The 19,533-nt window shown below is 45.8% G+C and overlaps 1 protein-coding gene across 1 annotated transcript in view; it reads right to left on the bottom strand.

Moving 5' to 3' along the window:
* Window positions 1-19,533, bottom strand: part of hydin (HYDIN axonemal central pair apparatus protein) — a 946,920-nt gene that overhangs the window by 629,191 nt on the left and 298,196 nt on the right. Inside the window, exons 8-9 of the mRNA XM_085992020.1 lie at window positions 13,540-13,763; window positions 8,246-8,313 (exon numbers count right to left, since the gene is read on the bottom strand). Coding sequence (XP_085848146.1) covers window positions 8,246-8,313; window positions 13,540-13,763 — 292 coding nt within the window. The remainder of the gene's footprint in view (window positions 1-8,245; window positions 8,314-13,539; window positions 13,764-19,533) is intronic.

Below are 19,533 nucleotides of genomic sequence, written 5' to 3' on the forward strand. Positions count from 1 at the left end.
ATAGCAGAGTCATAGTCTATACAGTCTTCGATATAATCAAACACATGAGGAGATACATAATTGGCAAGCATTTGTAACTCATCAGGAACATTCTCACCACAAGTCCCGAGGAAGTTGCTGAAGGTACGATACCAGTGTTTCTGTACCTTAGCAGTTGTAGGTGAATTCGGGTCCAGGTCAAGACGGGTGGGTCTGAGTAGTTTCTCCATGATGGATTGATTACTACGTCTGGTTCCCTTCTACACATTAGAGTCGTAGCCGTCTGTTCCCAAAATCACTTAGAACGTGGAGCAAGTTTCAGTTGATTAAATTGATGTAAGAAAACTACTAGGCACTTGGTCTAAGCCTTAAACAAAGCTTTAATCAACTGTTTTACAACATGGAGGTCTAGTTGTGTGCTTCACTAGTTCCTGTTAAGAATGTCCTGTGCAAGCTGGGCCTGTGCTCAAGTATTTATACTCTCCCTGGACAGCGCCAGCCGCAGGCCACTCAGTTGATTCATGTCACAGACTCTTAAAAATCATGAGATTTGTTAAGAAATCATGAAATTCGGGTCATTTGTGCCTCCCGTTAGCGCTAACGGGGCACAAACAACTTTGTGACCGGGTGTGGTGCTGCTAACGACTCCTGCCATATTCGGCGAGAGTTTAGCGGCAGCGCTACGGCGTTGCGCCCCGATTTCCTGTGCCCAGAGATCGTCACGTCATCTCCATGCGCATCGCCCCGGAGTCTGCGCCGGGCGATGACAGCGACAGCTTCAGGGAACGCATACCGGGCGGCCGGCTGCTACCGGGGCAAAAATTAAAGGGAAGGTGGCTGGCTGCTGCGAACAAAATGTGCCGTTTTCGTTGCCGCTCCAGTCGCGGTTTTTTGGCGGATTCGGTGCTGCGATCGCTCAGCCCGGCATTCTGCTTGCGTGCCGGGCTGATCACGCAGCACCCCCGCTCCCCGTTGGTCCAGGTAGGTGGCTTCTTCTTTGGCAGAGTATGCTGCTTGGGCCCTTCCCTTTAATTGAGGGAAGAGCCCCAGTGTGTAGTGCTGCTGAGCCGTGTGCCCCGCTCCCACCCCAGGAAGGAAGTGGAGCACTTGATTTAGTGCTCCACTTCCTTCTGGGGGTGGTAATCCGAATTTAGCGAGCGGCACGGAACTTCCACGCCTGGCGCAAAATGTCCCGCCTCCCGGATGTTACCACCTGCAAACGGGGCGATACGCAATTTCTCCCCCCATGAGTTGCTATTTTTTTCAAACATAAACCAATATAGATTGACAGTTTGTTTATAAACCTCATTAGTGGGTTTATTTAATCTTTAACAGGTCACAACTCCTTACAAAAATGATATTACTGCAGCTGAAAATGCTTTACAAAAATTATTTTTAAATCCTACCCGTTATAATCACCCTCACCTGTTGCCCAACACAACCACCACACAATTCAGTCCCTGTAGCTGCCAACCAAAGGTATTCAGCCCATAAAAGCTCATCCCTCTAGAACCCTAGCCTGTCCATCCATCTTTAATTTGAACTATAAAATCAATTAAATCACAGAAATGATAGCAGCAGTATTGCCAACTCTCGCGATTTCCAAGCGAAATATATGAAGGTGGATTGAGGAGGAACCCAATGGACGTTAAAAAAGCCCTCTGAACCTGGTGGGTTATTTTGCGCATGCACAAATCGTGCATATTTTTTCAAAAAGAAATCCTGAGATTTAGGCGTTCCATCATGAGATCGCGAGTGAAGCTTTATTACACTCGGAAATCGCATGTCTCGCGATAGAATCGCGAGAATTGACAATACTGAGATCAGCTTTTAATCTTCTAAACTCCACATAGGCCCAATCTACTCAATCTCTCCTCATAGGGCAACCCGCTCATCCCAGGGATCCTTCTAGTGATCCTTCGTTGCACACCCTCCAAGGCAAGTATGTCTTTCCTTAGTTACGGAGACCAAAACTATACACGGTACTCCAGGTGTGGTCTCACCAAAGACCTGTACAATTGCAGCAAGATTCTTTACTCTTGTACTCCAACCCCCTAGCAATAAAGGCTAACATACCATTTGCCTTCTTAATTGCTTGCTGTACCTGCATGCTAGCTTTCTGTGTTTCCTGTACAAGGACACGCAAATCCCTCTCAACACCAACATTTCATAGTTTCTCACCATTTAAAAAACATTCTGATTTTCTATTCTTCCTACCAGTGAATAACCTCACATTTCCCCACATTGTACTCCAACTGCCACCTGATTGCCCACTCATTTAACCCGTCTATATCCCTTTGAAGTCTCTTTGTGTACTCCTCACAGCTTACTTTCCCACCTAGCTTTCAATCGTCAGCAAACTTGGATACATTGCACTCGGTCCCTTCATCTAGGTCATTAATATAGATTGTAAATAGATGAGGCCCAAGCATTGATCCTTGCAGCACCCCACTAGTAACAGCCTGCCAACCTGAAAATGACCCGTTTATTTCTACTCTCTGTTTTCTGTCCGTTAACCATCGATGAACATCCCCACCTCTGACCTTATGATGGAGGGAAGGTCATTGATGAAGCAGCTGAAGATGGCCTCATGTCACCTCTGGTTCTTTTGCCAATCACCTTACATCTGTGCCCTCTGGTTGTCGACCCTTCAGCCATTGGAAACAGTTTCTCTTTTGCAGATTAGAGGATAGCAAATGTAACCCCGCTATTTAAGAAAGGAGGGAGAGAGAAAACGGGAACTACAGACCTGTTAGCCTCACATCAGTAGTTGGGAAAATGCTGGAATCTGTTATAAAGGATGCAATAACTGGGCACTTAGAAACTAATAGTAAGCTTGGGCAGAATCAACATGGATTTATGAAAGGGAAATCCTGTTTGACAAACCTATTGGAGTTCTTTGAGGATGTATCTAGTGGAGTTGACAACAGGGAACCGGTAGATGTGGTGTATCTGGATTTTCAGAAGGCCTTCGATAAGGTCCCACACAAGAGGTTGGTGAACAAAATTAGGGCACATGGAATTGGGGGTAATATACTAGCATGGATTGAGAATTGGTTAACAGACAGAAAACAAAGAGTAGGGATAAACAGGTCTTTTTCAGGATGACAGGCTGTGACTAGTGGGGTATCGCAAGGATCGGTGCTTGGGCCCCAGCTATTCACAATCTATATCAATGATTTGGATGAGGGGACTAAATGTAACATTTCCAAATTTGCTGATGATACAAAGCTAGGTGGCAGTGTCAGTTGTGAAGAGAATGTGAAGAGGTTTCAAGGGGACCTCAACAGGCTCAGTGAGTGGGCGAGAACATGGCAGATGGAATATAATGTGGATAAATGTGAAGTTATCCACTTTGGTAGAAAAAACAGAAAGGCAGAGTATTTCCTAAATGGTGAAAGATTGGGGAATGCAAAAGCTCAAACGGACCTGGGTGTTTTTGTACATGAGTCACTGGAAGTGAATGTGCAGGTGCAGCAAGCCATTGGGAAGGCAAATGGTATGCTGACCTTCATTACATAAGAACATAAGAAATAGGAGCAGGAGTAGGCCAATTGGCCCCTCGAGCCTGCTCCGCCATTCAATAAGATCATGGCTGATCTGATCCTAACCGCCAATCCACTATGACAGGACTATCTCCTGAATCTAACAGAATTAGACACACGAAACAGGAGCAGGATCAGGCTACACGGCCCCTGGGCCCGCTCCGCTACCCACAGGGCCATGACCGATCCGAACCTAGACTCATGTCCAAATTCCTGCCCGCTCCCCGTAACCCTTAATTCCCTTTTCTTCTAGGAAACTGTCTATTTCTGTTTTAAATTTATGTAATGATGTAGCTTCGACAGCTTTTTGGGGCAGAATATTCCATGGACCTACCACCCTCTGAGTGAACTAGTTCCTCCTCATCTTAGTTTTGAAAGAGCAGCCCCTTATTCTAAGACTATGCCCCCTAGTTCTAGTTTCACCCATCATCTGGAACATCCTCCCTGCATCCACCCGATCCAACCCCTTCACAATCTTATATGTTTCAATAAGATCGCCTCTCATTCTTCTGAACTCCAATGAGTAGAGTCCCAATCTACTCAACCTCTCCTCATGTGTCCATCCCCTCATCCCCGGGATTAACCGAGTGAACCATCTTTGTACTGACTCAAGAGCAAGTATGTCTTTTCTTAAGTATGGACACCAAAACTGTATGCAGTATTCCAGGTGCGGTCTCACCAATACCTTGTACAACTGAAACAATACCTCCCTATTTTTATATTCTACCCCCTAGCAATTACAAGAGGATTTGAGTACAGGAGTAAAGAAGTCTTACTCCAATTATATAGGGCCTTGGTGAGACCACACCTGGAGTATTGTGTACAATTTTGGTCTCCTTACCTAGGGAAGGATATACTTGCCATAGAGGGAGTGCAACGAAGGTTCATGAGATTGATTCCTGGGATGCCGTATGAGAAGAGATTGAGTAAACTAGGCCTGTATTCTCTTGAATTCAGAAGAATGAGAGGGGATCTCATTGAAGCATACAAAATTATTACAGGGCTTGATAGGGTGGGTGCTGGGAGAATGTTTCCCTTGGCTGGGGAGTCTAGAACCAGGGGCCACAGTCTCAAGATAAAGGGTAGGCCATTCAGGACTGAGATGAGAAGAAATTTCTTCACACAGAGGGTGGTGAATCTTTGAAATTCTCTGTGGAGGCTCAGTCATTGGGTATATTCAAAACAGAAGTCGATAGATTTCTGACTAATAAGGGCATCAAGGGGCAGGTGAATGGAGTTGAGGCAGAAGATCAGCCATGACCTCATTGAATGGTGGAGCAGGCTTGAAGGGCCGAATGGCCTACTCCTGCTCCTATTTCTTATGTTCATGATTTGTTCTTATGTTGGGCCTAGGACACTGCCCTGAGGAACATCTGCAGCGATGTCCTGGGGCTGTGATGATTGGCCTTCAACAACCACAACCATTTTCCTTTGTGCTAGGTATGACTCCAGCCAGTGGAGCCTTTTCCCCCTGATCCCCATTGACTTCAGTTTTACTAGGGCTCCTTGATGCCACACTCGGTCAAATGCTGACTTGATGTCAAGAGCAGTCAACCTCACCTCAGCTCTGCAATTCAGCACCTTTGTCCATGTTTGGACCAAGGCTGTAATGAGGTCTGGAGCCGATTGGTCCTGGCGGAACCCAAATTGAGCATCAGTGAGCAAGTTATTGGTGAGTAAGTGCCACTTGATAGCACTGTCAATGACACCTTCCATCACTTTACTGATGATTGAAAGTAGGCTGTTGGGGCGGTAATTGGCTGGATTGGATTTGTCCTGCTTTTTATGAACAGGACATACCTGGATATTTTTCCACTTTGTCAATTTTGCCAGTGTTGAGCTGTACTGGAACAGTTTGGCTACAGGCACGGCTAGTTCTGGAGCACAAGTCTTCAGCACTACAGCTGGGATGTTGTCAGGGCCCATAGCCTTTGCTTTATTTACAACACTGCTTCTGGGCCAGGAGGAGCAGGAGTGTTTCATCCGGCCCAACAAGCTTACCTGCTTCCCACCCCGCGATCTCCAAACCCCCTGATCTCGCCTTACAGTTTCTGTCTCACCCCAATCTCCGCCCACTTCCACGCTCTCCCCCCATCCATCTCCACGATCTCTCCTGCCCCCAACCACAATATCTCATTCCCCCAACCACAATATCTCATTCCCCCAACCACAATCTCTCCTTCCCCCCCAACCATGATATCTCATCCCCCCCAACCACAATCTCTCCTTCCCCCCCTAACCACGATATCTCATCCCCCCCAACCACGATATCTCATCCCCCCAACCACGATATCTCATCCCCACAACCACAATCTGTCCGACCACAACACCCACCTCCCCACGATCTCTACCCCCCCCACCGACGACCACGATCTTTCCCTCCCTGCTCCTCGGCTGCAGCCTTGTGCTATAGGCTTTCCCACCCGGCAGGTCAATCAACCTGGTTGTCGGGTGAGAAACCAGGTGAAAAATGTAAAATACAACCTGCAGTTAATAGCTGCTGGACGTCTGGGAAATTCGTCCTTTGGGGTTTCCCGTCCAGAACTCCTACCCCACCACTCCCTCCCCACCTGCCCGTAAATATCAGGGCCCACGCCTCTGTTTATAAAGCCATGGATCCCGTATGCTTTTTTAACAGCCTTCTCAACTTGTTCTGCCACCTTCAAAGATTTGTGTATGTGAACCCCAAGTCTCTCTGCTCCTAAACCCCCTTTAAAATTGTACCATTTAGTTTATATTGACTCTCCTCATCCTTCTCTCCAAACTTCATCACTTCACACTTCTCTGCATTAAATTTCATCTGCCATGTGTCTGCCATTTCACCAGTCTATCTATTTCCTCCTGAAGTCTGCTACTATCCTACTCACTGTTTACTACATTTCCGAGTTTTGTATGATCTGCAAACTTTGAAATTATGAACTTTATACCCAAGCCTAGCTCATTAATATATTGTGTTGCTGCATCAATCTGGGTAGAACCTTTTTGCTAGTCATCTGCTTTTGGAGTGTTCCCTGTAAGTAAAGTTTCTTGATCCAAAGAGAAATCTGGACTTTCCCTCGAATAGGAGATTTGCTGTGCTTTACACTGGACAACCAACAAGTCAGCCAGAAGCTACGGAAACACTCCTCCTCCCCTCACCCACCACACCCCCCCGCAGCTTGGGAGCACAGTACCAACATCTGCATGATGCACCACATCCACTGTATGAAAAAAATCCCAGAAAATCTTTGTTGCAGTTGGCATATGGAATAATAGAGGAAACACCACAAAACTTTGGCTGGTGGGTATGCTCACCAATATGATTCAATATGACATCCTGATCTACCCAGGCCCCCAGATGTGAGGCAATCTCGGCGCTGCTCTAGTTAGACAATTCATGTGCTGAGTCAGCACTGCCAGGGCCTCCTGCCAAAACCCATGTACAGATTTGCTGTACTTTCTCTGGACCTGACAATCAACAAGTCAGCTAGGAGCTGCACAAACACCGCCCGCCCTCCCCACCCCCCAAACACAAAGTGTGAGGAAAAGGCAATTTTAATCCCACTTTTTCATTCTCCTCTCCTTATCACTATAAGAGGACACCGGAAATTAGCACATGTCTCAGCAAAGAGGCTACTTGCCTTAGCAAACTCATCTGGAGCACTAAGCCCTTGCTCTTGTAGCAGCTGACACCATGTGCACACTTAGGCCTACCAATGAAGAAATAGAGACCTTATAAATTAGACCTGGCTGGGCCATTGTCATTTAGACATCCTGAAGTAAAGCTTTGATGGTGAAGGACTTCAAAATAGAACAGTAAAAGTGTCCTATTAATTGCCCTTAAGGATGCTCCCAGATGACATGTTTCTCTCTTCTTCTTGGACATATGCCAATATCATGAGAGCATCTGACCAAATAAAAGCTGTGTTCTGGGTGATTTACTCCATTGAGACAAAGGTCATTCCTATTTGTGCAAGGAGATTGAATAATTAAGATGACACGGTTTATTTTTTCTGAATGGACCTTAAAAACAAGATTTTCTTACATTGGTATTCAACACATCCACAACTAATCTAAATCAATCCAACAATACCTCTTCTAATGGATCAATTTGTCCAGCTTTAAAAATGAGAGAATTGTGTCTAATTCAAAACTGCAATTTAAACCCCACACAGATGGCTTGTCAGTAACAATACACAAAATAATCAATCAGCCGGGCATAAAACAGAGTTATTATTAATGGCTGGTACCCACTGAATGATCATATATTCGAATATAAATGGATGTTGTCTAATTATCTGTCATTAAATATTTTACTGAAACTGTTATCTATGCCAGCCTTGCCAAAAGAGTCACACTTACTGTGCCTGAACCCAGCACACCCGAGTTACTGCCAGGCTCCGAGTGTAGTGTTAACTCAAAGAAAGCCAAACAAAGATATAAAACTTTCTCACGGCCAATGTGGCAATGAAGGTGCCTGCTTCACAATCCTAAATTTACAGATCTGGCTCTTAGAACCACCCAGTGCTTGTATCACATACATCCAGCTCGACAGACATGAAACGGAGGTAAGGACGTGATCAGAGAAAATTTATACCAGACATTTAATTAAGCATAAATTTAAAAATCCCAGTTGAACAGCAACTTCATTTCCCATTATTAAACAGTGCAGAAAATATCCATTTCTTTCACTTCTCTTTTCTTAACAACCACTATGGGGCACTAACATGTTACATACTCACCAAAGGAGACCTCCCCAAAGTTTAGTGCAGGCAAGTTGAAGTGAAACGTAGGTCCAATGACATGTCCCCTGCGGAGAACAAGTAGTTATCAGCGTGTTTGAAGCAGCAGTGGGCTGTAACAATTAGCAATGCATTTGCAAGGAGGTCACTAAGAGAATAATTGTTAGCAGTCACAATCCCTACACTCAGCAAGTTTCAATGATAATGAATACAATCCAAGGTGAACATGTCAATACATGAGCAGTGAAAAGACATGGGCAATCTCTTTCCAATTATAACAGAACAGCAGAATGTTTCTGACTGAAACTGGAGTTTGAGTCAACATTTTACAACAGATTCCTTGCGGACTTACCCTCGGAAACCAAATCAAAGGATATCCCCCTTACGCCCACACCTCAATTAATTTCGAGCACGGCACGGCGCTGAGCGCTTCTTCAGCTGCCTTCGCCTCCACGCCCACTTCTTCGACCAGGAGTCTCCCCCTCCAACCCTGCACAGTGGACCCTTTCTCCTGTCGTCAGAATACTCGTTCTGCCTGGACCCCGCTCTCTGGTCTCTTATTCTATCTAGATCTTTTCATTGGGAAATGCTGGCGTGACATCGGCTGTCTAAATTTCTCAGCTCCCCTCACTCACTCTAACCTACCTCCCTCTGAACTTGCAGCACTCCGTTCTCTCAGATCTAACCCTAACCTTGTCATTAAACCTGCTGACAAGGGTGGCACTATTGCTTTTTGGCGAAGCGACCTCTACCTTGTGGAGGCCGACTGCCAACTCTCTGACAGGTCCTCTTACCTCCCCCTGGACTATGACCCCACCATCGAGCATCAAGCCATTGTTTCCAAGACTGTTACTGACCTCATTTCCTCTGGATATCTTCCCACCACGGCCTCCAACTTCATAGCCCCCCAATCCCACACAGCCGGCTTCTACCTCCTTCCCGAGATCCACAAACTGGACTGCCCTGGTAGACCCAACGTTTCAGCCTATTCTTGCCCCACGGAACTGATTTCTTCCCATCTCAACTCTATTTTTTCTCCCCTTGTCCAGTCTCTTCCTATCTACATCCTCGACTCTTCCGACACCCTCCGCCAAAACAGTTTCCAGATTCCTGGGCCTAACCGTGTCCTTTTCACCATGGACGTCCAATCCCTCTATGCCTCCATCCCCCACCAGAACGGCCTAAGGGCTCTCCGCTTCTTCCTTGAACGGAGGTCCAACCAGTCCCCATCCACCTGGCTGAACCTGTTCTCACATTGAACAACTTCTCCTTTGACTCCATTCACTTCCTCCAAATAAAAGGTGTTGCTATGGGAACCCGTATGGGTCCTAGCTATGCCTGCCTTTTCGTGGGCTAGGTGGAACTTTCTTTATTCCAGTCTTACTCACCTCTTTTTCCAGTACATTGATGACTATCGGTGCCGTTTCCGGCTCTCACCCCGAACTGGAAAATTTAATCAACTTTGCTTCCAATTTACACCCTTCCCTCACCTTCACATGAACCATCCCCGACTGTTCCCTTCCTTTGCTCGACTTCTCTGTCTCCATTTCTGGGAATAGGCTATTGACCATAGAATCATAGAAAGTTACAGCACGGAAGGGGGCCATTTCAGCACCAGCCAACGAAGGGCTATCCAGCCTAATCCCACTTCCCAGCTCTTGGTCCATAGCCCTGCAGGTTAGAGCATCCCAAGTGCAAATCCAAGTACTTTTTAAATGTGATCAGGGTTCCTGCCTCTACCACCCTTTCAAGCAGTGAGTTCCAGACCCCTACAACCCTGTGGGTGAAGACATTTCCCCTCAAATCCCCTTTAAACCTTCCACCAATTACTTTAAATCTGTGCCCCCTGGTTTTTGGCCCCTCTGCTAAGGGAAATAGGTCCTTTCTATCCACTTTATCTATGCCCCTCATAATTATATACACCTCAAGAAGGTCTCCCCTCAGCCTCCTCTGTTCCAAGGAAAACAGACCCGGCCTATCCAGTCTTTCCTCATAGCTAAGATTCTCTACTCCCGGCAACATCCTTGTAAATCTCCTCTGTACCCTCTCTAGTGCAATCACATCTTTCCTGTAATGTGGTGACCAGAACTGCACGCAGTACTCTAGCTGAGGCCTAACTAGTGTTTTATACAGTTGAAGCATTACCATCTCCTTTCGCCTTGCACCATCATTCCTTTTGTCTTTTATTCTCTCCTGCCTTCCACTCTATCACAGACCTTCCCTTTTGTTCTTTCCTCCCCTCCCCACTTTCCCAGCCCCTGCACCTGCTTAAAACCTGTTATATCTCTAACTTTTTCCAGTTCTGACAAAAGGTCATCGACCTGAAACGTTAACTCTGTTTCTCTCTCCATAGATACTGCCTGACCTGCTGAGTATTTCCAGCATTTTCTGCTTTTATTTCAGATGTCCAGAATGTGCAGTATTTTGCCTTTGCAAAGGATGAATAGGTGCATTTAAAAAAATGAGTAGCATAAAGCCATGTGTTGCTGCACCATTCCTAAAACTCCTCCAAAAAACATCGATATTTTTAAAAACAGCAATGAAAATTTTTGGAACTACGCTACAAGGCTGTGCACCCACTTGTCAGGCCAAGTTATTTTCCAACTTTATCAGTTGAAAAAAAATCAATTTATCAGCATGACAGAATATCATTGTCCTGCTTCTGTTAAACCCAGAAGTGGGCGGCTTACAGATTTTTACATTTTAACATCTGACCCGACCCAATCCAGCCGTTTTTAGGAAGCCCATATTCAAAAAAAGTAATAAAACATATCCAAACCATTCCACACCCATTAGTCTTACAAGGGTAAAGCAATGGAGCTGCTAGATCTGTTCTGAATCTATCCCATTTAGCCACACAACACGATGGAGGGTGTCCTCAGTGTGAAGACTGGATCATCTCCACAATGACTGTGCGGTGGTCACTGCTACCAATGCTGTCATAGACAGGTGCATCTGCGACAGGTAGATTGGTGAGGACGAGTTGAAGTAGGTTTTTCCTCGTGTTGGTTCTCTCACCACCTGTCGCAGGCCCAGACTGGCAGCTATGTCCTTCAGGACTCGGCCGGCTCGGTCAGTAGTGGTGCTACTGAGCCACTCTTGGTGATGGACATTGAAGTCCCCCCAGAGTACATTCTGTGCCCTTGCCTCAGTGCTTCTGCCAAGTGGTGTGCAACATGGAGGAGTACTGATTCATCAGCTGAGGGAGGGCGGTAGTTGGTAATCAGCAGGAGGTTTAGTTTGCCCATGAAAACCAGGAGACTTCATGGGGTCCAGAATCAATGTTGAGGACTTCCAGAACCACTCATTTCTGACCACTGTGTCGCCACCTCTGTTGGGTCTGTCCTGCCGGTGGGACATGCCCAGTGATGGTGATGGAAGAGTCTGGGGCATTGGCTGAAAGGTATGATTCTGTGAGTATGACTATGTCAGGTTGTTGCTTGACTAGTCTGTGGGACAGCTCTCCCAAGAACTAGGTACAAGTGCCCAGACGTTAGTGAGAAGGATTTTGCAGAGTTGACTTGGATAGGTGTGCCAGGTAAGGATTTCGCCGATCCTTCATCGTCGCTGGGTCAAAATCCTGGAAATCCCTCCCTAACAGCACTGTGGGAGTACCTGCACCACACGGACTGCAGCGGTTCAAGAAGGCGGCTCACCACCACCTTCCCAAGGGCAACTAGAGATGGGCAATAAATGCTGGCCTTGCCTACAACACCCACATCCCATGAATGAATAAAAAAAAAGAAAATGTTTGTTATTATTAGACAAAAGCAAGCTATTAGTTTTCTAACAGGAACAATGCTTTACGGGAATTCAGTAGGATCCAGTTGTTTACCAGAAAAGAGGCTGAAGGAAAAGCGATCCAGAAGTAAAGTAATAGAGACATGCAGCACACTGGTGTCACAGCTCAGGTTTTGATACTGACTAGCGTACAACACTGCAGATGTATACATTTCATTGACTTTCCACCAGGCTGCTCAAGGGAACATCTTCGTGCTACAACCATAGCATTTTTAACATCACACAAGAAGAATGCATCTGACTAAAAGAGCAAAGAACAGCACTACAATTCATGGAACAGTCTGCAAACGTCCTTAGGGACATAAATTAGAAACATTGTTTTTTCTCTTTTTCAAAAATCCATTGCTTGTGAGGTAAACCCAGTTCTAACATAGCCTCATAAAAACTCCTTGTGATGGCTATAGACATAAAATTCACCTCCAATTTTTTTCATGTTACCATTTCCAGATACAACAGTAAGATGTATGCCAATATAAGATGCATTAAGCTTGGTCTGAACACTATACTTTATTTACTTTACATTCACATTTACTTGTACGGATGTACTGAGGAAAACAGATAATGCTTTACAAGGTCACATCAGAGCTGCAGCTGTCACAAAGTCACAAGAAATGTAGTTGAACAAGTTGACTCAGTGAAATGGAGTTTACAAAATACACATCTATTACTATTGTACCTTTAATCTAAACAAGGTGTTATTCTTATCCTTAAACCACACAGTGGGGTAAAAATTCGGTTGCTTTGCGCCTCCCGTTAGCACCCTAAGAGGGCGCTAATGGGGCGCAAAGCAACTAGCGCCTGGTCGCGGCGCTGCCCACACCTCCCGCAAAATTCAGCGGGAGGTTAGCAGCGGTGCTAACCGGTAGCGCCCCGCGGCGCTGCGCCACTGGCGATGATGTTATTGCCGCGCACAGTGCCCCGCTCTTCGGGAGCTATGTCCGACAGGGACAGGGGAGCCTACCTGCGGCCGGGGAGGCGCTATTTAAAGGCGAGGTGCGGGGCGGCCATTTTTGTTGTTGGCCGCCTGCCAGCACCTGCCTGCACTCCCGTCCCCGGCCTCCTGAAACGCCCCCCCACCCCTCCCGCGGAGTGCTGGCTGCACTCCAAGAGCCCGGCACTTCTCCTGAGTGCCGGACTCTTTGCCGGCACTCCCGATCCCCGGGAGCCCAGCTGGGCTCCGGGTCGCGCTTCTCAAGGCCCCTCCCCTTTAAGAAGGGGAGGAAGGCCTGCAATGCTGTGGCACTTAGCGCTGTGATATTCCCTTGCAGCGCCCCAAGAGGGATGTGGGGCGCTTTCAGTAGTGCCCTGCTTCCTTCTTGTGGCGCTACCACTCAATTTCCGTCACCGGGCGCTAATTTTTGCGCCCCGGCGAAGTTAGTGCCCCAAAGGGGGCGCTACTCAATTTTTAGCCCAGTACCTTTTACCCCAAGACTGTAACCTAAAATACCAACAAAATATACAAAGTGAACCTGGACACAGAAGAAGCTACTTACTTGAAAGTCACTTGGACTGGTAGTGGGGACCCATCCACAGAAAACTGCAGATCTTCTATGAATTCCCCGAGAATGGTGCATTTGAATGTCACCTCCAACGCTTGGTATCCACCTGGCAACAGAGACCCTTCACTTGGGTTAAAGCTGAAGCAGGAGCCCATTGGGGTGAACGCAGGAATCAAGCTGTACACAGCAGGAATGTCACCCTTGTTAGCCATCAGCATCTTAAAAAATAAATACAAAGTGAAGAAACTGCTGTTATGTTTTAAAAGCACAAAACCTATGTTTCTTCTTTTCAGTCAGAAAATTGAGTCATATTGACTTTGTGTAAATAGTGTAAAACAGGTGATAGCGAATCAGAAACCAGTTTTACATCTCTCCCCATTTTTATTTCCTTTGTCTTGTCAAGATCTACCTCAAACAGTGCAAGATGTCCCATTGGAAATGTGGAACTCATCATCAGGGAGCTGCAGAGTCACGATCCAGCCCTGATGGAGCACCTGGCCTCTATCTCTGCTGCCCCTCTCCTAGGCATGCTTGGTGTCTGCTTGGAGTGAGTGATTCTGGGGAGATGCCTGCTGCACCACGGGGAGAAGGCTGCGATGTTGCCAGAGGTAGTCCTTGACCTATGTGGGAGCTGGTGGACACCATTGATGCTCACGGTGATCACATTTGCAGTAAGTGTTGGCTGCTCGAGGAATTCCGGCTCCGTGTTGAAGAGCTGGAGTCCGAGCTTCAAACACTGAGACACATCAGGGAGGGGGAGAGTTACCTGGACTCTGTGTATCACGAGGTAGTCACACCAATTAGATTAATTAATTCAGATGTAGTCCGTGGCCAGGGTCAGGATGGTGTGACTAGAAGTGAGGCAGGTACGGGGATCCAGGAGGTAGTGTTGGAGGAGCCGCAGCCCTTGCACTTGTCCAACAGGTTCGAGGCTCTTACTCCCTGTGAGGATGGGAACAGGGACTGCGGGGAGGATGAGCAACCTGGCCACAGCACCGTGGAGCGGGGGGCCATTCAAGTGGGGGGAGTTAAAAGAAATGTTGTAGTGGTAGGGGATAGTATCGTTAGGGGGATAGATAGAGTTCTTTGCAGCCGAGAGCGAGAGTCCCGAAGGCTGTGTTGCCTGCCCGGTGCCAGGGTTAAGGACATCTCCTCTGGACTGGAGAGAAACTTGGAGTGGGAGGGGGAGGATCCAGTTGTCGTGGTCCATGTTGGTACCAACGACATAGATAGGACAAGGAAGGAGGTTCTGCTGAGGGAGTTTGAGCAGCTAGGGGCCAAATTAAAAAGCAGAACCACAAGGGTAATAATCTCTGGATTATTACCTGAGCCACAAGCGAATTGGCTAGGACAAATAAAATTAGAGAGTTAAATGCGTGGCTCAAAGACTGGTGTGGGAGAAATGGGTTTTGCTTCCTGGGACACTGGCACCAGTACTGGGGCAGGAGGGAGCTGTTCCGTTGGGACGGGCTTCACTTGGCCAGTGCTGGGACTAGAATCCTGGCGGATCATATAACTAGGGCTGTAGAGAGGGCTTTAAACTAACTAGTGCGGGGGGAGGTTCCTAGAGAGCAAATAATAAAAATGACAACAGAGAAGGTCATGGACTTAGGTAGCAGTGGGGAAATTAAAAACCAGAGCGTGTCAGGAAGGGGCAGAAGGTATGGAGTAAAAGGTAAAGTAATAAAAAGGGCAAAAGCAGGAACTAAGTGTCACAAAACACATTTGAAAGTTCTCTATCTGAATGCACGTAGCATTCGTAACAAAAATAGACGAGTTAATGGCACAAATAACTACATATGGGCATGATCTTGTGGCCATTACAGAAACATGGCTGCAGGGTGACAATGCCTGGGAATTAAACATACCAGGTTATTTAACGATCAGGAAGGACAGGCATGAAGGAAGGGGAGGTGGGGTGGCTATGTTAATAAAGGAAGGAATCACTGTAATACAGAGAAATGATATTGGGTCAAAAGATCAGGATAATGAAACAGTTTGGGTGGAGATAAGGAATAATAAGGGGAAAAAAACACTGGTGGGCGTAGTCTATAGGCCTCCGAACAGTTGCAACTCTGTTGGACGGAGTATCAATCAGGAAATAGTTGAGGCTTGTAATAAGGGAACATCTATAATTATGGGGGATTTTAACTATCATATTAATTGGACAAATCAAATTGGGCAGGGCTGCCTTGAGGATGAGTTCATTGAGTGTATTAGGGATGGGTTTCTTGCGCAGTATGTAACTGAACCGACCAGGGGGCAAGCAACCTTAGATCTGGTCCTGTGTAATGAGACAGGATTAATTAAAAATGTCCTAGTAAAGGATCCCCTTGGAATGAGTGACCATAACATGGTTGAATTCCATATTCAATTAGAGGGTGAGAAGGTTGGATCTCAAACAAGCGTGCTAAGCTTGAATAAAGGAGACTATGAAGGTATGCGAGCGGAATTGAGTAGAGTGGATTGGGAAAATAGATTAAAGGGTAAGACGATACATGATCAGTGGTGTACATTTAAGGAGTTATTTTACAACTTCCAAAAAATATATATTCCACTGAGAAGAAAAGGGTGTAAAAGAAAAGACAGCCATCGTGGCTAAGTAAAGAAATTAAGGATAGTATTCGAATAAAAACAAGGGCATATAAGGTAGCCAAATCTAGTGGGAGGATAGAGGATTGGGAAAACTTTAAAAGACAGCAAAAAATAACAAAAAGATTGATTAAGAAAGGGAAGATAGATTATGAAAGTAAATTAGCAAAAAATATAAAAACAGATAGTAAGAGTTTTTATAGTTATATAAGAAGAAAAAGGGTGGCTAAAGTAAATGTTGGTCCCTTAGAGGATGAGACCGAGAAATTAATGGTGGGAAATATGGAGATGGCAAAAACACTGAATGAATATTTTATATCAGTCTTTACAGTAAAAGACACTAAGAATATCCCAACACTGGACAAACAGGGGGCTAAAGGGGGAGAGGAGCTAAACACGATCAAAATCACTAAGGAAGTGGTACTCGGTAAAATAATGGGACTCAAGGCGGATAAATCACTTGGACCTGATGGCTTACATTCTAGGGTCTTGAGGGAAGTGGCGGTAGGGATTGTGGATGCATTGGTAATAATTTTCCAAAACTCCCTGGACTCAGCAAAGGTCCCGGCAGACTGGAAAACTGCTAATGTAACACCCTTATTTAAAAAGGGCAGTAGACAGAAGGCTGGAAACTATAGACCGGTTAGCCTAACATCTGTGGTAGGTAAAATTTTGGAGTCCATTATTAAGGAGACAGTAACAGGACATTTGGATAATCATAATTTAATAGGACAAAGTCAGCATGGTTTTATGAAGGGGAAGTCATGTTTGACAAATTTGCTGGAGTTCTTTGAGGAAGTAACATATAGGGTGGATAAAGGGGAACCAGTGGACGTAGTGTATTTAGACTTCCAAAAGTCATTTGACAAGGTGCCACACAAAAGATTATTGCTTAAGATAAAAAATCACAGGCTTGGGGGTAATATTCTGGCATGGATAGAGGATTGGCTATCTAACAGAAGGCAGAGAGTAGGGATAAATGGTTCATTCTCAGACTGGCAATCAGTAACGAGTGGTGTTCTGCAGGGGTCAGTGCTGGGTCCCCAACTCTTTACAATCTATATTAACGATTTGGAGGAGGGGACCGAGTGTAACATATCAAAGTTTGCAGATGATACTAAGATGGGAGGGAAAGTAGTGAGTGAGGAGGACATAAAAAACCTGCAAGGGGACATAGACAGGCTAAGTAAGTGGGCAGAGATTTGGCAGATGGAATACAATACTGGAAAGTGTGAGGTTATGCACTTTGGCAGGAAAAATCATAGAGCAAGTTATTATCTTAATGGCAAGAGACTTGAAAGTACTGAAGTACAAAGGGATCTGGGGGTCCTGGTGCACGAAACTCAAAAGGTTCGTATGCAGGTGCAGCAAGTGATTAAGAAGGCCAATGGAATGTTGGCTTTCATTGCTAGGGGGATAGAATATAAAAATAGGGAGGTATTGCTTCAGTTGTACAAGGTATTGGTGAGACCGCACCTGGAATACTGCGTACAGTTTTGGTGTCCATACTTAAGAAAGGACATACTTGCTCTCGAGTCAGTACAAAGAAGGTTCACTCGGTTAATCCCGGGGATGAGGGGATGGACATATGAGGAGAGGTTGAGTAGATTGGGACTCTACTCATTGGAGTTCAGAAGAATGAGAGGCGATCTTATTGAAACATATAAGATTGTGAAGGGGTTGGATCGGGTGGATGCGGGGAGGATGTTCCCGATGATGGGTGAAACTAGAACTAGGGGGCATAGTCTTAGAATAAGGGGCTGCTCTTTCAAAACTGAGATGAGGAGGAACTACTTCACTCAGAGGGTGGTAGGTCCATGGAATATGCTGCCCCAAAAAGCTGTAGAAGCTACATCATTACATAAATTTAAAACAGAAATAGACAGTTTCCTAGAAGTAAAGGGAATTAAGGGTTACGGGGAGCGGGCAGGAATTTGGACATGAGTCTCGGTTCGGATTGGTCATGGCCCTGTGGGTAGCGGAGCGGGCCCAGGGGCCGTGTAGCCTGATCCTGCTCCTATTTCGTGTGTCTAATTCTGTTAGATTCAGGAGATGGTTCTGTGATAGTAGATTGGCGGTTAGGATCAGATCAGCCATGATCTTATTGAATGGCGGAGCAGGCTCAAGGGGCCGATTGGCCTACTCCTGCTCCTATTTCTTATGTTCTTATGTTGACCCAGCCAAACCATAGTGCTGCCCAAGTGTTAAGTCATCAACACAAGTACCTGCAAGAGCTATATAATCTGCAATGTATGACGACCATGGAAAATATGTAGTTCGAACTTAACTTAAATTAAAATGATTGATACTTGGAATCATCATTGTTGCCCCTGTATAAGGGCAATACTATCTTTCCTGTGATGACCTCACCAGAACTGTGCAGGGTATTCCAGAAGGCTAATTCCTTCTATAACACCAATACAACTCATTTAGATTTGCATTCTACCCTTTTCCAATGCAATTCCATTCCCTACTTGCCTCTTTTTTTTAATACAAATCACTTTGCATGATAATTCAATAAAAATCTGATTATTCAAGATTCACTCAGAGATACAAGGATCCCAGGCTCAGTGAACTGCAACAAACTAACATGGCAGAATCAGCAAAATATCAGTTTGAACTAAAAGTGGCTTTGACAAAGAAGTGGGAGCAGGTCACTTGCCTGCTCTCTCCGACTGTGACTGATGTGTCAGCCGTGGCTCAGTGGTAGCACTCTCGTCTTAGTCAATAGGTATTCGGTTCAAGCCCCACTCCAGAGACTTGAACACATAATCTACACTGACACCTCTGTGTGGCACTGTCGGAGGTGCCATCTTTCGGGTGAGACGTTAAACCGAGGCCCCACCTGCCCTCTCAGGTGGATGTAAAAGGTGCCATGGTACTATTCGAAGAAGAACATGGTTTCTCCCAGTGTCCGACATTACAACAGTGACAACACTTCAAAAATACATCATTGACTGTAAAGCGCTTTGGCACACCCTGAGGTTGTGAAACGCGCTGCAGAAATGCAAGACTTTACTTCTTTCCTATCCAGCATTTATCCCCCAACCAACACCTAGATAACAGATAATCTGGTCATTCATTTCATTGCTGTTTGTGAGAGCTTGCTGTGCACAAATTGGCTGCCGCATATCCTACTTTACAGCAGTGACTACACTTCAAAAGTACTTTCTTGGTTGTAAAGTGCATTAAGACATCCTGAGGTTGTGAAAGAGTCTATAGAAATGCAAGTCTTTCTTTCCTTTGTTCTGGGAGTAGGACACTTGCTCGCTCTCTGTGTCTGTGACTGATCTGGGAGCAGGTCATTTGCCTCCTCTCTCCGTCTGTGACTGATCTGGGAGCAGGTCATCTGCTCGCTCTCTCCGTCTGTGACTGATCTGAGAGCAGGACATCTGC

The sequence above is a fragment of the Somniosus microcephalus genome, chromosome 6 (genome assembly GCF_052327205.1).
Source record: "Somniosus microcephalus isolate GS21.2 chromosome 6, FLI_Smic_1.0, whole genome shotgun sequence".
Classification (NCBI taxonomy): Eukaryota; Metazoa; Chordata; class Chondrichthyes; order Squaliformes; family Somniosidae; genus Somniosus; species Somniosus microcephalus.